A 22,601-nucleotide genomic window follows, 5' to 3' on the forward strand; every position below is an offset into this window, starting at 1 on the left:
TGGTTTTTTAGGTTAGATGGCCTCGGGCAAGTACAGAAAGGGCAACAGCCTCAACGGGTGTGGGGCAAAGTCAGAACATGCGGGGACCAAGCAGCAATCGGTATTGTAATTGTAAACTGTCGAAGCTGCGTTGGTAAAGTACCGGAACTTCAAGCGCTGATAGAAAGCACCGAAACTGAAATCGTTATAGGTACAGTAAGCTGGCTGAAGCCAGAGATAAATTCTGCCGAAATTTTTACAAAGGTACAGACGGTGTTTAGAAAGGATAGATTGGATGCAACCGCTGGTGGAGTGTTCGTCGCTGTTAGTAGTAGTTTATCCTGTAGTGAAGTAGAAGTGGATAGTTCCTGTGAATTATTATGGGTGGAGGTTACATTCAACAATCGAACTAGGTTAATAATTGGCTCCTTTTATCGACCCCCCGACTCAGCAGCATTAGTGGCAGAACAACTGAGAGAAAATTTGGAATACGTTTCACATAAATTTTCTCAGGTGGAGATTTCAATTTACCAGACACTGGGACACTCAGATGTTTAGGACGGGTGGTAGGGACAGAGCATCGAGTGACATTATACTGAGTGCACTATCCGAAAATTACCTCGAGCAATCAAACAGAGAACCGACTCGTAGAGATAACATCTTGGACCTACTGATAACAAACAGTGCAGAACAGGGAATCAGTGATCATAAAGCCGTTGCAGCATCCCTGAATATGGAAGTTAATAGGAATAAAAAAAAAGGGAATGGGCGTGGGCGTGGCGGAAAATTTCTGTTCCGACGCTGACAATGTTGAGTGTTTATGGAAAAAGTTCAAGGCAATCGTAAAATGCGTTTTAGACAGGTACGTGCCGAGTAAAACTGTGAGGGATGGGAAAAACCCACCGTGGTACAACAACAAAGGAAACTACTGCGAAAGCAAAGAGAGCTTCATTCCAAGTTTAAACGCAGCCAAAACCTCTCAGACAAACAGAAGCTAAACGATATCAAAGTTAGCGTAAGGAGGGCTATGCGTGAAGCGTTCAGTGAATTCGAAAGTAAAATACTAGGTACCGACTTGACAGAAAATCCTAGGAAGTTCTGGTCTTACGTTAAATCAGTAAGTGGCTCGAAACAGCATGTCCAGACACTCCGGGATGATGATGGCATTGAAACAGAGGATGACACGCGTAAAGCTGAAATAGTAAACACCTTTTTCCAAAGCTGTTTCACATAGGAAGACCGCACTGCAGTTCCTTCTCTAAATCCTCGCACAAACGAAAAAATGGCTGACATCGAAATAAGTGTCCAAGGAATAGAAAAGCAACTGGAATCACTCAACAGAGGAAAGTCCACTGGACCTGACGGGATACCAATTCGATTCTACACAGAGTACGCGAAAGAACTTGCCCCCCTTCTAACAGCCGTGTACCGCAAGTCTCTAGAGGAACCGGAAGGTTCCAAATGATTGGAAAAGAGCACAGGTAGTCCCAGTCTTCAAGAACGGTCGTCGAGCAGATGCGCAAAATTATAGACCTATATCTCTGACGTCGATCTGTTGTAGAATTTTAGAACATGTTTTTTGCTCGAGTATCATGTCGTTTTTGGAAACTCAGAATCTACTATGTAGGAATCAACATGGATTCCGGAAACAGCGATCGTGTGAAACTAAACTCGCTTTATTTATTCATGAGACCCAGAAATTATTAGATACAGGCTCCCAGGTAGATGCTATTTTTCTTGACTTCCGGAAGGCGTTCGATACAGTTCCGCACTGTCGCCTGATAAACGAAGTAAGAGCCTACGGAATATCAGACCAGCTGTGTGGCTGGATTGAAGAGTTTTTAGCAAACAGAGAACACAGCATGTTGTTATCAAAGGAGAGACGTCTACAGACGTTAAAGTAACCTCTGGCGTGCCACAGGGGAGTGTTATGGGACCATTGCTTTTCACAATATATATAAATGACCTAGTAGATAGTGTCGGAAGTTCCATGCGGCTTTTCGCGGATGATGCTGTAGTATACAGAGAAGTTGCAGCATTAGAAAATTGTAGCGAAATGCAGGAAGATCTGCAGCGGACAGGCACTTGGTGCAGGGAGTGGCAACTGACCCTTAACATAGACAAATGTAATGTATTGCGAATACATAGAAATAAGGATCCTTTATTGTATGATTATATGATAGCGGAACAAACACTGGTAGCAGTTACATCTGTAAAATATCTGGGAGTATGCGTGCGGAACGATTTGAAGTGGAGTGAACATATAAAATTAATTGTTGGTAAGGCGGGTACCAGGTTGAGATTCATTGGGAGAGTCCTTAGAAAATGTAGGCCATCAACAAAGGAGGTGGCTTACAAAACACTCGTTCGACCTATACTTGAGTATTGCTCATCAGTGTGGGATCCGTACCAGATCGGGTTGACGGAGGAGATAGAGAAGATCCAAAGAAGAGCGGCGCGTTTCGTCACAGGGTTATTTGGTAACCGTGATAGCGTTACGGAGATGTTTAACAAACTCAAGTGGCAGACTCTGCAAGAGAGGCGCTCTGCATCATGGTGTAGCTTGCTCGCCAGGTTTCGAGAGGGTGCGTTTCTGGATGAGGTATCGAATATATTGCTTCCCCCTACTTATACCTCCCGAGGAGATCACGAATGTAAAATTAGAGAGATTAGAGCGCGCACGGAGGCTTTCAGACAGTCGTTCTTCCCGCGAACCATACGCGACTGGAACAGGAAAGGGAGGTAATGACAGTGGCACGTAAAGTGCCCTCCGCCACACACCGTTGGGTGGCTTGCGGAGTATAAATGTAGATGTAGCTGTAGATCTTGTAGTGGATTTGATACAGAGTTGTAGACAATAGTTCCGTATTCGAATCGAGAACTTGCCGACATGGTGTTTACTTACAGAAAGGCAAATAGCAACGGGCGACGGGCAGCAAGGTTGTATCAGAAGACCTATCCTCCCAACAATAAACACAGTATTCAATGTTTGCAACGGTGATTCGCCGTTTTTCTGGAAGCAGAAAATCATGAAGGCCGTACCTGAAATGTTCAGACACCAGCCTAGGAGGAAAATGTGATTAACACTGCGACCGGCGTGTCAGTAACAGGCAGATGGCCCTCCAGTAAAGGGTAAGCCAGATCGTGTGGAACATTCTCCATGACAATTGTTACTACCCTTATCACATACAGCATGTGCAGGGCTTACCAGCGATTGAAGTATCACATCGAGAGCAGTTTTATGACTGGGTTCTTCACCAGGCGACCACGATTGCGGGAGTTTTGTCACCCATCCTATTCACAGATGTGGCCACCATTACGTGGAGTGGCATCTTCAACTTTCATAGCATTCATCTGTGGGATAGTATGCAGATGTCACATGGTATGGTGACAGTGAATCATCATAATAGGTGCAACTGGAATGTGTAGGCCGGGCTAATTGGCGACTGTATTTTGGAACCAGTCTTCGTTCTACATCGCATAACAGACCGGAACTATCGGTGTTTCTCGCAGGTGTCTTTGCCTCCACTGCTGGAAGAATGATGATTGGAAGGATTATGTGGCTGCTACATGATGGTGCTCCAGTCCGCTTCACCGTTAAAGTCCGGACGCATCTCAATCGTGACTTCCCTGGTCGACGGATATCAATCCGTGCGAATTCTTGTTATGGGGCATCTTGAAAGTATTGTGTATGCAGAGCCCATTCCAGATGTGGAGACAATGGAACAGCATAGTCATGCTCCCTTTGACACTGTTCGGATGCAGCCTGGCCAATGTGAACGAGTGTGACAGAACATGCCACGGTGCGTACACGCAAGGTAACCGTTTTCAACGCATACTATAACTGGCTGCATGGTACCGTGCGTATTAGACCACAGTCTCTGTAACTGATTGATCGAATGAATGGTCTCTAGCATGGAAACCATTTCCGGTCAGTAGTTCATTGGGCGTTGCTTTGTTCCGTGTCCTCCCACCGATCAATCCCTAGAGTTTGTACACGGTGGAAAATATTACCCAGTATAATCTCACTGAAACAGTAAGAACATCATATCTAACAGAAATGTATATTTGGCAACAAAATTCTTAAATGAAATAAGGAAACCTGACGATAACGTACTGCGGGAAATACTTGTATCAAGCTGTAAATGGACATAAAAGGTGACTTAATCGTAAAATGTGCGAATTTATTAGAATTTCGTCAGATAGAGGTTCACCTCAAGCGAATCCATTACAGTGTGAATAAATTTATAAAACACCAATGCACTTCTCTGGAAAACTTATCCATGAACTTCCACCTCTTCCTTCTTGTGCAGTTGTAGCAAATAAATACGACGGAGAGGAAGAACCAGAAATGTCAGTTAATAGTGACGGCCTACGAGTTGTCACTCGGGCGGCTGTCCCGGCAGGAACGGAAGTAAATAGTGTGACGTTCTCCCGCTTCGAGATACAAACACATCTATATGTCGCAGGAAAAACAAGCTAGCAGTCATTATCGCTAACGAGATGTTTGTTCCTTGCCAGAGGCGTCCTTCACTTCATCGTTTGCAAAGTGCGCCACGCTGCAAGAGAGCACTTTGCACACGGTATTGTTGAGCAGGGGTGCACATCCTGTTGGCGGCACCATATAAAAGAGCGCCTAGCCTTCACCTGGCGGCTGCATCGATAACGGTGTAGTCAGAGAGCGATGCTGTCCTTTCTGTGTCTAGTGGCGGCTTCGTTGCTGGGCGTCAGAGCCCAGTGGGAACCCAACGTCGTGGACGGTCGCAGCACCATTGTCCACCTCTTCGAGTGGAAGTGGACGGATGTCGCGGCAGAGTGCGAGCGGTTCCTGGCAAAAAAGGGCTATGCTGGCGTACAGGTGAGACGCGAGAAAATGACACACTTTTCTTTGTCAAGATATAACGTCGTGACGCAGAAGGCATGACGTTAATAGAGAAGGAATGCAAGGTAGGACTGAGACAAAAATAGAATTAATAGACCAATTTGAACATCCTCGTCAAAGTCGGTAACAGTGGATGACCTATTGTATATAAGGTCGTGACGCAGAAGGCATGAGACAATACTTTCACTTTTCAGCTATAATCAACCGTAGAGTTTCAAGCAAAAAATCGGGTTTTAATAGATAAGGAATGCAAGGTAGAACTGAGACAAAAATAGAATAAATAGACCAATTTGAGCATCCTGGCGAAAGTCGGTAACAGTGGATGACCTATTCTGGTTGTTGTTGTTGTGGTCTTCAGTCCTGAGACTGGTTTGATGCAGCTCTCCATGCTACCCTATCATGTGCAAGCTTATTAATCTCCCAGTACTTACTGCAACCTACATCCTTCTGAATCTGCTTAGTGTATTCATCTCTTGGTCTCCCTCTACGATTTTTACCCTCCACGCTGCCCTCCAATGCTAAATTTGTGATCCCTTGATGCCTCAGAACATGTTCTACCAACCGGTCCCTTCTTCTTGTCAAGCTGTGCCACATCACCTCTTCTCCCCAGTTCTATTCAATACATCCTCATTAGTTATGTGCTATACCCATCTAATCTTCAGCATTCTTCTGTAGCACCACATTTCGAATGCTTCTATTCTCTTCTTGTCCAAACTATGTATCGTCCATGTTTCACTTCCATACATGGAATCACTCCGTACAAATACTTTTAAGATGTTAACAAATTTCTCTTCATTGCCAGTCTACAATTTTGTATCCTCTCTACTTCGACCCTTATAAGTTACTTTACCGTCAAAATAACAAAACTCATCGACTACTTCAAGTGTCTCATTTCCTCATCTAATTCTCTCAGCATCATTTGACTTGTCGAGCGGTTATAGGCGCTAAAGTCTGGAACCGCGCGACCGTTACGGTCACAGGTTCGAATCCTGCCTCGGGCATGGATGTGTGTGATGTCCTTAGGTTAGTTAGGTTTAAGTAGTTCTAAGTTCTAGGGGACTGATGGCCTCAGAATTTAAGTCCCATAGTGATCAGAGCCATTTTAACCATTTCACCCGACTTAATTCGACTACATTCCATTATTCTCGTTTTGGTTTTGTTGATGTTCGTCTTATATCCTCCTTTCAAGACGTTGTCCATTCCGTTCATCTGCTCTTCCAAGTCCTTTGCTGTCTCTGACTGAATTACAATGTCATCGGCGAACTTCATAGTTTTTATTTATTCTCCATGGATTTTAATACCTACTCCGAATTTTTATTTTGTTTCCTTTACTGTATGCTCAATATACAGATTGAATAACATCGGAGAGAGGCTACATCCCTGTCTCATTCCCTTCCCAAGCACTGCTTCCCTTTAATGCCCCTCGACTATTACAACTGACATCTGTTCTCTGTAGAAATTGTAAATAGCCTTTCGCTCCCTGTATTTTACCCCTGCCACCTTCAGAATGGGAAAGAGTGTATTCCAGTCAACATTAACAAAAGCTTTCTCTAAGTCTACAAATGCTATAAACGCAGGTTTGCCTTTCCTTAATCTGTTTTCTAAGATAAGTCGTAGAGTCAGTATTGCCTCACGTGTTCCAATATTTCTACGGAATCCAAACCGATCTTCCAGGAGGTCGGCTTCTACCAGTTTATCCATTCGTCTGTAGAGAATTCGTGTTAGTATTTTGCAGCTGTGACTTATTAAAGTGATGGTTTGGTAATTTTCACATCTGTTAACACCTGCTCTCTTTGGGATTGGAATTATTATATTCTTCTTGAAGTCTGAGGGACTTTCGCCTGTCTCATGCATTTTGCTCACCAGATGGTAGAGTTTTGTCAGGATTGGCTCTCCCAAGGCCGTCAGTAGTTCTAATGGAATGTTGTCTACTCCCGGGGCCTTGTTTCGACTCAGGTCTTTCAATGCTCTGTCAAACTCTTCAAGTAGTATCGTATCTCCCATTTAGTCTTCATCTCCATTCTCTTCCATTTCCATACTATTGTCCTCAAGTACATCGCCCTTGTATAGACCCTCTATATACTCCTTCCACCTTTCTGCTTTCCCTTCTTTGCTCAGAACTGGGTTTCCATCAGAGCTCTTGATATTCATACAAGTGGTTCTCTTTTCTCCAAAGGTCTCTTTATTTTTCTTGTAGGCAGTATCTATCGTACCCCTAGTGATATAAGCATCTACATCCTTACATTTGTCCTCTAGCCATCCCTGCTTAGCCATTTTGCACATCCTGTCGATCTCATTTTTGAGACGTTTGTATTCCTTTTTGCCTGCTTTATTTACTGCATTTTTATATTTTCTCCTTTCATCAATTACATTCAATATTTCTTCTGTTACCCAAGGATTTCTACTAGCCCTCGTCTTTTTACCCACTTGACCGTCTGCTGCCTTCGCTTCTTCAGCCCTCAGCGCTACCCATTCTTCTTCTACTGTCTTTCTCCCATTCCAGTCAATTGTTCCCTTATGCTCTCCCTGAAACTCTCTATAACCTCTGGTTTAGTCAGTTTATCCAGGTCCCATATCCTTAGATTCCCACCTTTTTGCAGTTTCTTCAGTTTTAATCTACAGTTCATAACCAATAGATAGTGGTCAGAGTCCACATCTGCCCTGGAAATGTCTTACAATTTAAAACCTGGTTCCTAAATCTCTGTCTTACCATTATGTAATCTATCTGATACCTTCTAGTATCTCCAGGATTCTTCCATGTATACAACCTTCTTTTATGATTCTTGAAGTAAGTGTTAGCTGTGATTAAGTTATGCTCTGTGCAAAATTCTACCAGGCGGCTTCCTCTTTTATTTCTCACCCCCAATCCATATTCACCTACTATGTTTCCTTCTCTCCCTTTTCCTACTCTCGAATTCCAGTCACCGATGACTATTAAATTTTCGTCTCCGTTCACTACCTGAATAATTTCTTTTATCTCATCATACATTGCATCAATTTATTCATCGTCTGCAGGGCTAGTTGGTATATAAACTTGTACTACTGTAGTAGGTGTGGGCTTCGTGTTTATCTTGGCCACAATAATGCGTTCACTATGCTGTTTGTAGTAGCTTACCCGCACTCATGTTTTTTTTTATTCATTATTAAACCTACTCCTGCATTACCCCCACTTGATATTGTATTCATAACCCTGTATTCACCTGACCAAAAGTCTTGTTCCTCCTGCCGGCCGTAGTGGACGAGCGGTTCTAGGCGCTACAGTCTGGAACCGCGCGACCACTACAGTCGCAGGTTCGAATCCTGCCTCGGGCATGGATGTGTGTGATGTTCTGAGGTTAGTTATGTTTAAGTAGTTCTAAGTTCTAGGGGACTGATGACCTCAGAAGTTGAGTCCCATAGTGCTCAGAGCCAGCCATTTTCTTGTTCCTCCTGCCAGCGAACTTCACTGATTCCCGCTATATCTAACTTTAACCTATCCATTTCCCTTTTTAAATTTTCTAACCTACCTGCCCGATTAAGGGATCTGACATTCCACGCTGCGATCTGTAGAACGCCAATTTTCTTTCTCCTGATAACGACGTCCTCTTGAGTAGTCCCTGCCCGGAGATCCGATTGGGGGACTATTTTACCTCTGGAATATTTTTCCCAAGAGGACGCCATCATCATTTAACCATAAGTAAAGCTGCATGCCCTCGGGAAAAATTATGGCTGTAGTTTCCCCTTGCTTTCAGCCGTTCGCAGTACCAGCACAGCAAGGCCGTTTTGGTTAGTGTTACAAGCCAGATCAGTCAATCATCCAGACTGTTGCCCCTACTACTACTGAAAAGGCTGCTACCCCTCTTCAGGAACCACACGTTTGTCTGGCCTCACAACAGATACCCCTCCGTTGTGGTTGCACCTACGGTACGGCCATCTGTATCGCTGAGGCACGTGAGCCTCCCCACAAACGACAAGGTCCATGGTTCATGAGCGGGGGAAGGGGGGGGGGGTGCAAAACAATACCTATTATTTCTGCCAGAAAATTTCGTGTGCGAAGTCCAACAGAAAAGGTATACCCTGAGACCACAAACATCCGTGCTCGTTCCCTACTCCGGTGTGGGTGTGTGGAAGCTCCGCTCCTTTTTGCTTTCCGATGAACCAGAAGAACTTGGTTGCAAATTCATCGTGCTGTTCCACTAAGTTAGTGGAGTAGTCAGCGTAAGCATACAATTCAAGATCATAAACCAAAAAGCACTTTAATATGCTATTGTAAACACTTCCTCGGTAGTGGAAATGGTCTCTTTTCCTTTTTGATAAGTTTTGTCTGTGGTGATAAACGGAAGACGCTATGACATTGTGACGAAGGCTACTGTCTATTTCAAATGAATTAAAAAAATTAAAAAAATAAAAACTAAAAGGTGGTTTTTGAAATATTACACATAACACCCAGGTATATGTCAATATTGGTGCTTATAAACACAAAATCTATGTTACGTTTTACGTATAAAGTATTTCATGTGAAATACACCACATATTACATATATATGATTTTGAAAATCAGCCTATTGATTAGTTAGCTAGTTACTTCTTCCACATGTCATTTGAACGATTCTTTTATAGAAATGATGTAGAATGAGTCAGTTTACAAGATACATGGTTAGTGATGAAACAAATAAACACATATTTTTAAAGTCCTGCTTATGCAACGTGGTCACTGAAACATCATAGAAAAATATGTCCGTCAATGTTGTATAAAATCAGAGTACGGATGTACATCTACATGCCCGGAAAAGCAATGGTTATAATTGTACGGTAAATACTTCCAGTAAAGCAATTACTCCTTTATAATGGAACTTAGGATCGGTAAATTCTCAGTTATTACCAAATGTATCTGAAACCTTGCTTATCAAGTGACGTCGTAGCATCTCGTTTGCAACATGTTGCACTTCATTTCTGGCTGCGCCACGTTTTACCTGGATGAAATCGTGTTATGATGGTAACACCAACAGCAAAAGGAAATGATATAACGGGATTCATTATGATCAGGAACGTAGGGCAGAGAGTGAGCGACTGCCAATAGTTAATTGACCGGCTTGTTCTCATCAAAATAATAGGTAACCGAAACTACCAACAATAGTTCACGTGTACATGCCGACGTCACAAGCAGAAGACGAAGAGATACAGAAAATATGTAAGGATATTGAACGGGTAATTCACTATGTAAAAAGAATCACATTTTAATATCCATGGAGACTGGGGAAGGAATAGAAAGATTAACTGGAGAATAGGTAGTAGGAATGAAAGAGGAGATAGACTAATTGAGTTCTGCAATAAACTTCAGCTAGTAAGAGAGAATAAGTGTTCAAAATTAAAAGACGAGGCGTTATACTTGGAATAGGCCTGGAGATACGGGAAGAATGCAGCTGATTACATCATGGCGTGATAGAGATTCCGAAATCGAAAATTGGTTTGCAAGCCTAGTATCAAACATCAGCCTTAATCTGAGAAATAAATTTTCCAGGATGTACGTTTGGGGCACTGCGTTGCGTGGTAGTGAATAATGGAGTGTGGGAAATAGAAGAGAATCGATGTTGTGCTGTATAAGGATGTTGAATGTTGATAATTAGGTCGGCTAGTAAGGTAAGGAATGAGGAGGATCTCTGCAGACATAGAGTTTGGTCATAATGTAATACTGATGATGAGTAGACTTATGTTCCAGAGACTCGTCCGAAAGAATCAATATGGGAAGTAGTAGGGTGCTGAAGTACTGAGGAACAATGAGTTTGAAATCCTCTGAAGCTGTAGATGCAGCAATAATGAATAAAACACTAGGCAGATCAATTTAATTGGAATGGCCACCTCTAAACAGAGCAGTCACAGAAGTTGGACAGACAGAGATTTGTACAAGGATGGTAAATGCGAAGAAATGTGGAGTAACAGAAGAAATATTTAAATTGATTGACGAAAGTAGGAAGTACAAACATGCTTAGAGAAATTCAGGAATATAGAAATATAAGTCGCTTAGGAATAAAGTAACTGGGAAGTTCAGGAAAGCCAAGGAGAAATGAATATAGGAAAAATGTGAGGAAATCGAGAAAGAAATGGTCGTCGGCAGAATTGAAGCAACATATGTATGTCAAAATAACCTAGGTTGCAACTAAAAGCTAGGGCGTCTACATTAATAGTACAACATTAATTCCTTTGTTAAGCGCAGGTGAAAGAGCAGTTAGGTGGAAAGAATACACTGAAGGCCTCTACGAGGGGAGGACGTGATTGCGGAAGAAATGGGAGACGTTGTGAAAGACATAGGGGAAACAGCATTACCGTCAGAGCTTAATAGACTTGCGACCAAGTGGGGTACAAGGGATAGATAAACTTCCTTCGTAATTTCTGAAATCACTGGAGAATTGCAATGAAGTGACTATTATGTAAGTGTGTAGAACCTATGGGGCTGGAAACATGCTGTCATACTTTCGGAGAAAATGGCATCAACACAAACCCGAAAAGATAAGTGCCAGAATTATCACCCAATCAGCTTAACAGCTGCTGGCAAGAACAACACACAGAAGAGTGGAAACGAAACTTGAGGATTTGGTAAACGACAGAAAGTTCAGTTATCGGGAAACTAAGGACATCATAGAGACGGTTCTGACATTGCCTTTGATAATGGAAGCAAGACATAAGGAAAACTAAGACTCATTCATGGGACCAGACGACCTGAAAAAAAGCATTCGACAATGAAAAATGGTCCAAGGTGATCCAAATTCTGGGAAAAGTACCCTATAGGGAAAGACGGGCAGCATTCAATACATAGCAGAAACAAGAAGGAACGATACAACAGGAAGACCGAGAAGCATATGCTTGGATTACGAAGGGTGTAACATAGGGATATGGGGTTTCGTCAATACTGTTCAATCTGTGTATCAACGAAACAGTGAAGTAAACAAAAGGAAGGTTTCAGCGTGAGTTTAAAACTCACTGTGAAAGTATATAGTGTTAAGGTTCCTTTATAACATTGCTATCCTCAGTGAAAGTGAAGAAACATTACAGGATCTCTTGAATTCGATCAAGAGTCTAATGAGTGCAGAATGTGGATTGATAGTCAATCTGAAAAACAGAGAAATAATGAGAATTAGCAGAAAGCAGAAACGGGAATAACGACAAACCTAACATCAACAAAATTCGTGCCACGAAGTAGATGCAGTGAAAGGGATCTGCTATGCCGGAAGCAAAGTAACACTTGACGAACAAAGTGAATAAAAAGCATTTTAACACAGGCAAGGAGGGCATTCCTGGCAACGACAAGTCTCCTAGTATCAAACATCAGCCTTAATCTGAGAAAGAAATTTTCGAGGACGTACGTTTGGGGCACTGCGTTGCGTGGTAGTGAATAATGGAGTGTGGTAAATAGAAGAGAATCGATGTTGTGCTGTAGAAGGATGTTGAATGTTGATAATTAGGTCGGCTAGTAAGGTAAGGAATGAGGAGGACCTGCTGAATCAACTAAGAAAGTAACATACGGAAAACACTGAGAAGGAAAAGGGGAAGAACGAAATGATATGTTTTAAGATATCAGGGAAAAACTCCCATGGTACTAGAGGGAACCGTGGAGGGTAAACACTGTACGGGAAGACAGAGACTGAAATACATGTAACAGATAATAGAGCAAATTGGATGCAAGTGCTAATCTGAGATGAAGAGAATGGCACAAGGGAGGAATTCGTCGAGGGCCGTATCGAAGCAGTGAGGGACAGACGTCACAGCTCGAGAATAGTCACGTTCATTATTTGGACAGAGTGAAAAATAAATTTAGATTTTATTATCTGTGGTTTTTCATTTCCATATTAATAAGGTGATCCGACGGGAATCAAAATGACGTCTTTTTACAGTGTACAACGGATATTCTTGATGTGTTAATCAGTTATTCAGGAAAGACTGCTTGTGGATCCAATCGAAAGGATACGTTACCTGAAACGATGAACCGCCGTTACTACAGGCTTCATACTGCATTAAATTATGAATACCAATAAAACTATAGATATCGCCACTGTTACATCCTTAAACGAGTTTCTCATATCGGGGCAAATCAGTTTAATATTACCTATAAAATTTCACTAGCATAACATATACATAGCGTACATGACAGATCCTAAACAGTGGTTGCTTTATTTTAAACCATAAATGTTATTTATGTACAAGAATTTAACAACAGGTACAACTTGGTAAGTTAAGGCAGTGTTTCCATTTCCAGCTCTTTGTTGATGTTCACTGACGTAGGTTACGTTTTAAGCTTTAATTGCAGATTAAAACAGACTTCTACCCTCTTCAACAAGCTGTTACTGGTACTGATATTCTCCATATTCATCGTTGGACAGTATATGCAACTTCGGTTTTGTAATTACTGGGGTTATCCGCATTTTCAACTTATGACACCTGGTACTCTAATTGTAAAAGTGAGTGTAATTTGAAGTCTTATACCAAGTCATGTTCCAGATAAAACAATTACCATCGTTACATTTACTGGGAATTCTACGTCCATGAATTCCCTCGCTAGTGAAAAAAATCAAATTTATTACAAGGAACAGAGGGCCTAAACACACCTGAGAACCTTTATATTTCTGTATTTGTCGATGTAAATAGTATGCTATTAAGAGATTATCTTCATTTAACGTCTGATCTCCTTCTTCTTTTTCGTATCAAAAGTTCATGTACCGGGAGAATCAGTCCATTGAATAACTATCGTTGCTTGTCTGTTCCTTAACTTAAACATTTGGTATTACTAATCTACGTTTTGAAAAGCCAATATGTTTCAAATGTGCACGAGTGGCAAAATTGCTTGCTTGTATCTACATCCGCTTTTCGCTACAGGTTTCTCCTCCTAATGAGTGCATGGCTATTACCACCAAAAACCGGCCGTGGTGGGAGCGCTATCAACCCGTGTCTTACAGGCTCGTCAGCCGTTCTGGATCCGAAGCAGAGTTCGGTGATATGGTGAAACGTTGCAACAATGTTGGAGTCAGGTAAGTAATCAGCAAAGTCTTCGGTACTAGTTGCTATAGAGCATGAAAAACTGTAAAATGGAATAAATTTAACAATCCCCTATTCACTTTCTGTAGGTGAAACTGAAATTAGAAATCGAATTATGTGGTGTAATTAGCAAAATGATACAGGAAACTGTGTGAAGAGGTATCGTAAATACTGAATTGATCTCAGACTTGATATGACTACGCCAGAAGTATTCTGTACCTTCAATGGAATTTCTTGTGAAAGTACTGAGCCGAGAAATACCTGTGTGATGTACAGTCACAAGTGGTACACAGAATGGATACTTCATGATTAGGGACATGCAATTTGCGAATTTGTAGCGAAGTGTAATATTACTCGAATTAGTAGGCCTCCTCCGGAATGCTACACAGTTCACTATGAGCAAACGCAAGATAAGACGAAAGTGATCACCAATAATGAGCACAAATTGCTTCATACAAATAACTGGAAATTTGATACCATAACGAGTTTAAGAGTATCACCACATAAAATTAGATGTTGATTACTTCCCAAGCCATGAGGGCGAAGAACAGCTGATAGTGCGCTTCTGTTCGAGCCATAACAAAGTTCAATTATCCGTTACCGGTCTCTGTAAGGTATTATTTGTACCGTAGACGAACAGGTTCGTAAAATACGTTAACGTATGATTCCAGCAAATGAACGGCTTTCAGAGCACAGTGGCAGGTGGTATATCAGCGTTATTAATACTTTATGGGAAGATTGTGCTTTCCTGTACGAGTGGAACAGTTTTTCACGCAATCAATTATTTGTACTGTCTGCGTACAAAGGTGAGAGATTAGTATGTGCAGCGAAAACCGCTCTCTCATGTAGTTCATCCCACCAAAAGAGTTGGGTATGCATTAAAGCTATTGTACTAATCTAGGTCTGCCAAAAATTTCAAGCAGCACAACTAAACAGAACGTACTTTTCCAGAGATTTTTCGTTAATGGTTAAAGTCAACGCCAGTTCGAGTTCTTGAACTTCGAGAAGGGTAGAGGAAAACAGTTTCGACTAGAAGGACTACTTTCCCCAAGACATTTGTCATCTCATTACTACTTGTATTTGTAGATCACTTTTCCATAGACTTGATCTCGAATCGTAAGAAGAACAGGATAAGATATTGTGCTTATTCTGGGTGCGCAAACATAGTTAATAATGATACGTAAAACACTAGAGAATCCATAGTAATTTTAACACTGTATGCTGTATTTGCAGTTAGACTCAGCTGCTTTCGATTTCATGGAGCCTAACGTTTTAACACAGCACTAAAGCCATCAGTGTAAGATATTTTCACAACAGACACCAAATGATGATTCTGTGTAGGTAACGTTTTGCACCTTGCAGAATCTACGCTGACGCAGTTATCAACCACATGAGTGCGCCCTGGAACGGTCTGAGCGGTGTTGCAGGCAGCAAACCGAGTGGTTTCTACTACCCTGACGTCCCATACGGCCCGAATGACTTCCACTATCCTTCCTGTGAAATCACCAACTACCAGAATGCTAGCAATGTAAGTACTAAGCAGCTTCATACATAACAAACCAATAGTTCTCAGGATATTATTGTTGTTTTCAATGTACCAAATGAATCCATCACTTTATCTGGACAGCTCACGATGGAAATTAGAGATCACTGAGATGCAGCGATCGTCAGAATCTCTGAAGAGCATGAAAATTAAGCTTTTAGTACGATTTAAGAAACCTAAAACATTTCTTTGTCTCAAATCAGCCTATCGTACAGGGTGGTGGCAATTAGAGTGCAGCTATTCACAGAGGTTCACTGTGGCCTGAAATTATCGTATTGTAGCGAAACTTGGTAGATATTCTTAAAGGTGGAATCCATTTACCTGGGACAAAAATTAGTCCCAATTTTGGCCACCAGCGGCAAATCTGGCGCTGTGAATGCAAGCAAGACGTATAGAAATTATTCCATAAGAAATGGTTAAGGTACGGGACGTGGGCAGAAAAGGTCAAACAAGTGAGAAACGCATAATGTTTATTTCGTTATCAATCGTCGCTTTCGCAACATGTTCAACATGAGCGCTGGAGACGTCGACGAGATGCTGCATCTGTAAAACATCATTAACAGTTGGTCGCAGTAGTTCCGGTGGTTTCCAAGCAACGTGTTCTTATATACAGGCATCCAGACCCGGTAGAGAACGAAACTGTCCCTAGTGAATGTGTTGCTTTAGATATCCCCAGAGCCAAAACTCACATGGATGCAGATCAGATGAACTTGCGAGCCATGCATCTGGGAAACCTCTGCAGATAACACGTTAGTGGAAGGTTGGATTAACCAGATCTTTCACTGGGCGAGCGACATGGGGTGTTGCTGCATCTTGCTTTAAAACAGTAGTTTCCACAGTTGCGCTGTTCCAAAGCAGGAATCACATAGTGTTCAAAGACGTCCCGTGTGTATTCTTTTCAAAGAAGAACGGACTGAGAATAAAGGTGCTTCTGACCCCTCACCACAAAGTCACGTACAGCGAGTGCAATGGCTCTTCGTGCACAATACGCGGTTCAACAGTACCCAAAATTCGGCAGTATTGTGTATTCACTGCACCCTGTATTGTAAAATATGTCTCGTCACTGCATAGCATATTGCCTGGCCGCATGTCATTAGTACCAGAAACCGAAGAGCAAAATCAGAAAGTTCTGAGGATCACGCGGTTTCAGTTGCTGCACCGTCTTGATCTTGTACGGGTACCAATGTCGTCGCATTTGGGAGGACGACGGTTCAATCCCGCGTCCGGCCATCCTGATTTAGGTTTTTCGTGATTTCCCTAAATCATTCCAGGCAAATGCCGGGATGGTTCCTCTGAAAGGGCACGGCCGACTTCCTTCCCTAATCCGATGAGACCGATGACCACGCTGTCTGGTCTCCTTCCCCAACCAACCAACCAACCAACCAATGTGGAACAGACCGTACTGCTGACCATGGGATGGACAAGCCTCGTGGCACTGCACGAGCATTAGCGCTAACCAGGGCACGTCCTCCACGGTCAGTTACAGCAACAGCGACCTCATCACTAACTCCCAATGGTATAGTACGCCTTCCTCTTCCAGGTGCCAGACCAGGGTCACCCATGTCACCAAATTTCAGTATCGTCTTCCTTAAGCCATTTAGTGACATCGGACCTTTGAGTCGGTGATACTCTCTTACCATTCACGTGAAACTGTCAATAATAGTGCACAGTCCTCTTCCCGATAGCCAAACTGTTCACTCACGTCATTCATTTTAAAATGACAGCATGGACGTCATGCCATCATACAAACAATGTAGAGCGCCAGATTTGCACCTGGTAGGCAAAATTGTAACCAGCTTTTACCCAGCGTAAATTGATTCCACATGAAAGCAATAGCTTATCTACCGTCTTTTGTTGTCGTACGATAATTATAGCCCACATTGGGGTCCCATGGGAGGCTGCACTTTCATTATAACCAGCTGGTACTTGTTAATGTTCTATAATGCAAGAGAATAAGCCAGATATTCATTGGGAAACATTTGTATCTCATCAGTCGTTCGAACAGTATTTCGCTGCACATTTTGAAATACTGATCTGGGCTGTTTGTTGCTGCTACAGCATAGTGGCCTAAGTTTGTATCTGTTTCATAAAGATGACGATATGGACAGTTCATTGTTAGTTTATAATGTACTGTATGTCTGATTACGGAAATATCGCATAACCTACGTCTTTCTCAAAATGACGCTGCAGAGATTACTGCAACTGAGCTCGTGGATTATTACTCGACAGGCCAGGCTAACTCGGTGAAACATGCCAGCGGAGTGGTAATGCACAGCACAGGCAAGGAATTTATCCACCAGTGGGTTTGCGCTGTCTTGCCAATACCGTGAGTAAAGCGGTGCATTGTCATAACAGCTCTGCTGCTCTCTTGGCTATATAGCTGTTATTTTTGTAGAAGTTTCGTTCGCAACCCAGTAGTCTATGTGAATGTGGTGGCTATGCCACAAAGGGGACCACATGGTGTTACCAGCGGCAGCCATGAGTTCGGGTCTCCAACTTTGTACCGGCTTGTAGAGCTAAGTTTGCTTTCCGGAGTTAGAGACACAGCACTTTGTGTCTTCTGGGCCCACCCCAGCAGCAGCCACACTCCTGCCCAGGAAGCAGCATGTCAAATCCCATGCACGGCAGCGATTACTGTCACTGAAGTGTGCACACATCTGTGGTAGGCATCTACAGCCCCCAGGTTGCTGCCGTCCACTGCTGACCTAACTACCACCTCAAGATTGCTTACTGTCTTCATGCACTGCTGACGCCAGGTGTTTGTGGTGTGAGTCACAAAATGGAGTTACGTACCATGTACTGAGCACAAACATCAGCAAACCTGGGTGCATGTACGTTGCAGTCAGCTGGCTAGATGGTAGATGACATCTTGCCAGCAGTCCGGCTCTTTTCCTGTAGACACAATAGATGGTCTCTACACCAAACCAATGCAGCACTAATGTACAAGTTTATCAAACATCAGTAGGCTAACGGGGTAATAGACGAGAGCTGTAGTCCATGGATGGTTATGCCTAAGAACTCTACAGATGGCTCCAAGAAGTGTTGGTTCTTCTGTCTACAGCCACAGTAATAGAAAGAGGTGACAGATGCACACCCCATATCCAAAATCACAGATATAATCGATATCTTGTAGCAGTGCCAGTATTTCTATCCTATGGATTTAAGTAGTGGCTACAATCATACGGAAGTGGACCAACCAAAGACAGCATTCACATTACCCTGGTCCTTTAACAGTACTGTACGAGGCCATTCAGATTGAAGAATGTTCATAAAATGTTTCAGCAATTGTTGGATGGAGTACTAAGGCGACTGAGGCCTCAACAATGTCTATGTGCTTGATATAACTCTTTTCTTGAAAGAAGCAGAGACTCAAGAGCAACGGCTGAGAGAGTTATCTAATAAATTATAGTCTACACGTCCTACATTGACTATGGAAATGTGTCATTTTGTTTTGGAGGAAGTAGCTTACTTAGGGCATGCCATTAGCAGGCATAGGATGAGATGGATCTGGATGATCAGTACAGGATTTCCTGGTTCCCAAGTCGAGTATGAAGAAGTGTTAGGGTACAGTCAAAGAAGTGAAAGATGTTCTAATGTCAATCCCAGACATGGCTTTTTTAGTTTTTGGCAAGAACTTTACACTGTCTTGTGACACATGAAACCGCACTTTGGGGTGTGGAAACCGCACTTTGGGGTGTGTACTGAGTCAAAATATCAACAGTGAGGACATCCTTTGGCTTTTGCATCGGGACAACCTAAAAGAGCACAAGAAAACTATTCAATCACACAAAAGAAATGATAGCTTCATATATGTAGTCATGTAGTACTGTTACCTTTAGGGGAACAAATTAAAACTAGCGACCGACCAAGTTACTTTGAAATGATTATTAGCGTTGAAAGATCTGTTCAAAAGACTAATACAGAATGTGTTAAGACTCAGTGAGTTCGAATATGAGTTAGTGCAGAAGCCAGGGAAGAAACATGGAAATGCTGATGTTTTGAGCATAAAAATGGCAATAGTACTAGTACTGAGTCAAGGCCTTGCTGGTTGGCAAGCAACACAGAAAACTGACAATGACTGCAAGCTATTTAAAACTCAACCACAGTTCAGCACATGTGATGCTCAATTGTAAAAGGTAGCTAAGTTAGGGCTGTGGGTAGTATTGCTAGCGAAGTTGTAGGAGGAAGTCCTGATAAAGCTGCATGATCATGTGTTGTCTGCTCATGAGGGCAGATAAACATTTTTACCTGGGCAGGTAAGTCCTGTCCTGTTATTACTAGAGAAACCTTTGTTGGGGTTGTGGAAAGTGCAGGGAGAACTACTGATGAACCTAAGATTTATCGAAAACCCAGTAGGTACAGTTTGCCTTTTTAAAACCACATGGCGCCAGTAGAGTTGAGGACTTAACAGGCACTGTTGTATGTACTGGTTAGACTTTCAGTAATGTGGAAGCAGACACAATGCCAATGTTACACCATTCATCTCTATCCAGTTAAATTGGGAGCCACGGAGTAGTTTGTACGAGTGAGGACGACAGTGTGTTGTTGATAACTGAAGAGGGGGACAGACATGTAGTGATGACAGAACAGAATCAGCAGCATTGTCTTCGGGAGAGGATTGCTGTATGTCCAACCTGAGTGATTCAAACGGGCACAAACACATTTGTGGTGTCGCTGTTCATGGGCAGAATAGTAGGACTGGATTGTCTGAGAGACATAATGGGGGAAACGTTCGATCTACCAGCCATGGTTATGGGAATTCCCAGTTGGACATGACAAAGTCGCAGTTGTGCTGGTCTGACGAACGCTAGAGGTACTACCGAAGCAGAAGCTAATATGAACAATACATTTAAAAATACCATATCCGTTCCCCGAATGATTAGTAGCCGTGCAAGAATGGAGGCTGTCAGCAAAACACGTAATGCAGCATGTGAAGTAATTTCGCGAAGGACAACGACGAAATGACCGTGACCCTGAGAGTCACGATACGCAGCGCCGCAGTGGCTCTAACCCTGCTGCGCATAGCCTCCATGTACCTGTGCTGGAGAGCCGCCTAACGACACAATCCACTAACAGTGCAGATTCACGCAGACTGGATTCCTAGAGCATGAGAGTGAGTGAATGCGGAATGTTTATGAGAAATGTGTTGCCTAGAGTTTAAGATGATATGAGGCGATAGAATGACCCACGAACGTTGCTAAAGATAAATGCCAAGTGCACATGACTGGCAGGATGCAGAGATATAAAAGCATGAGATGTGATGTGCATTCGAAAGAAACTAGTGGCTAGTTAAGTGTAGCACTGATATGCAATTGAGTAGCAGGAGGAAATGTAGCAAATAAAGTTAGTGAGTTTAATGCAGTCTCTGAATATTGAGTGTTATGCTACCAGACTCTTTTTATAATGAAAACTTGTGCTATAAATGTGACATACTATTGATTGGTCTTAAGTGACACCTGACGAGCAGTATCTTTCTGTGGAGGGTGTTACCACTACCATTTACCTGCCAGAATATATGGAGCAATCGCTGGTAGCTAATGAGTGCAGGGTGTTTTAATTTCAGTTACAGCAACTGAGCCGTTGAATTATTGCGAGATGGGTGAAGCTAGTTCGGCGTAATCTGCCAGCACAGAGGAAACGCGCTGCACAGGCAAGAGATTTCTTCAGAAGAATGTTTCATTGGTGTTGCCATGAACATGACTACAAGTGACGCATTGGGAAGGCAGGTGCGTCGCTCTCTTGTGTAAATAGATGTCATTTTCTTAATAGCTTCATATGCAGCCCGGCAGTCTACAAGGATGTGGGGGCTACACCAGATGAGGGGATCACATGGAGCCACCAGCCTGCTGCGTTAAGTCTGCTCTCCAGAGTCACAGAGTCCTAGTGCAAGGGGCCTTCCGCACCCACACTGTGGTGGGCGCGCCTCCGTACTAGACACGAACAGCCACAAGCACGCGGTCACCCACCAGCTGACACCACAGCAAGACTGCCGACAGCCTTCGTGGGCCGCTGACGTGCTGTGACTCAAGCAATTAGTTCGCGTGCCACACACTGAGCACAGGCATCAGCATAGCTGGGCAACAGCGTGTTGCAGCCAGCTGGCCAGATGCTAGTGGGCATCTCGCCGGTCATTTCGCCCTTTTTCTGTGGAGTGGTGGCGTGTTTGTTACCTCGCACTAAAGTAGCACTAATGCCTGAGAAGAAAATAAAATATTAATTTTGACAGCCGCACATTTCTGGGCCTCCACCGGCCTTCTACCCCAACTCAACCCTCTGCCAACTACCAACTTGGTATTGTAGCCACCCATCAGCCCCCAAGATTGGCTATAGTTAATACTGTTTTAAAAGTGTTAACACAAGGATTCATGATAAGTCATCATAGCTACATAATAGGGTGATTGCGTGTACTGTTATTGCTGCTTCCATTGAGAATCAGTTAAACGAGTTGACATTTGAGTTTCACCAAATTTTGTTCCCAATCAGTGAAAGTTAAACAGAACAATTCTTTTAAAGTGAAGTTTGCTTCCTTAATATATCGAATAAAGCGCCATAGACAATATTATTGAAGTACAACAGTCCTTCTTCGAAGCAATGAAACACAAATAACGTTTCTTTTTCGAATTTTTATTATTATAATACATGCGTAATTAGCGAAATTTGAATAACACTAAGAGCATATAGCAAGTATATAGCTGTATGCTATTTAAACTTTTTATAATGCATATAGCCATTTAGTGACTCTGAAAAATCCCGCAAATTCTCATTACAAAGTGTTTATTTCTGTGAACTACTAAGAGTAGAACTAATAGCTTTCCTGTGTGCTGCTGAGTATAGGAATGGAATATTTCAACTACTATTGCCAGCCAAGGGGGTAAATTACCATGTTTTTAGCTACTATGCCTGACTGATAACATGCAAGTATCCACATTTTTTGCCTCTTCTTGTTCGGTGACATGTTGGCAAATGAACCGAATATGGAGACAATGAGCGAAGAGAAACTACTATTTCTCCTCGAGTGTCGCGTCAGTGATGTACTGTAGTCGGTCAGTAAATGCAGCTTGCCTAGTGTAGCGGATACTGTGTAGAGTATCAGGAAATTGTAACAACAGGGAGTGCCGATGCAATCCAATGACATACGCACCATCAAGTCTAATTCCCATCTAATAATAGACGCTAACGATTCCAGTATCA

At 42.6% G+C, this 22,601-nt stretch overlaps 1 protein-coding gene across 1 annotated transcript in view; it reads left to right on the forward strand.

Moving 5' to 3' along the window:
* Positions 1–4,620: 4,620 nt before the first annotated feature.
* LOC126162291 (alpha-amylase 2-like) overlaps positions 4,621–22,601 on the forward strand; it is a 32,104-nt gene continuing 14,123 nt past the window's right edge. The window contains exons 1-3 of the mRNA XM_049918709.1: positions 4,621–4,837; positions 13,709–13,860; positions 15,230–15,395. Of these exons, the coding sequence (XP_049774666.1) occupies positions 4,664–4,837; positions 13,709–13,860; positions 15,230–15,395 (492 nt within the window). The 5' untranslated portion in view covers positions 4,621–4,663. The remainder of the gene's footprint in view (positions 4,838–13,708; positions 13,861–15,229; positions 15,396–22,601) is intronic.

This window comes from Schistocerca cancellata, chromosome 2 (assembly GCF_023864275.1).
Source record: "Schistocerca cancellata isolate TAMUIC-IGC-003103 chromosome 2, iqSchCanc2.1, whole genome shotgun sequence".
Classification (NCBI taxonomy): domain Eukaryota; kingdom Metazoa; phylum Arthropoda; class Insecta; order Orthoptera; family Acrididae; genus Schistocerca; species Schistocerca cancellata.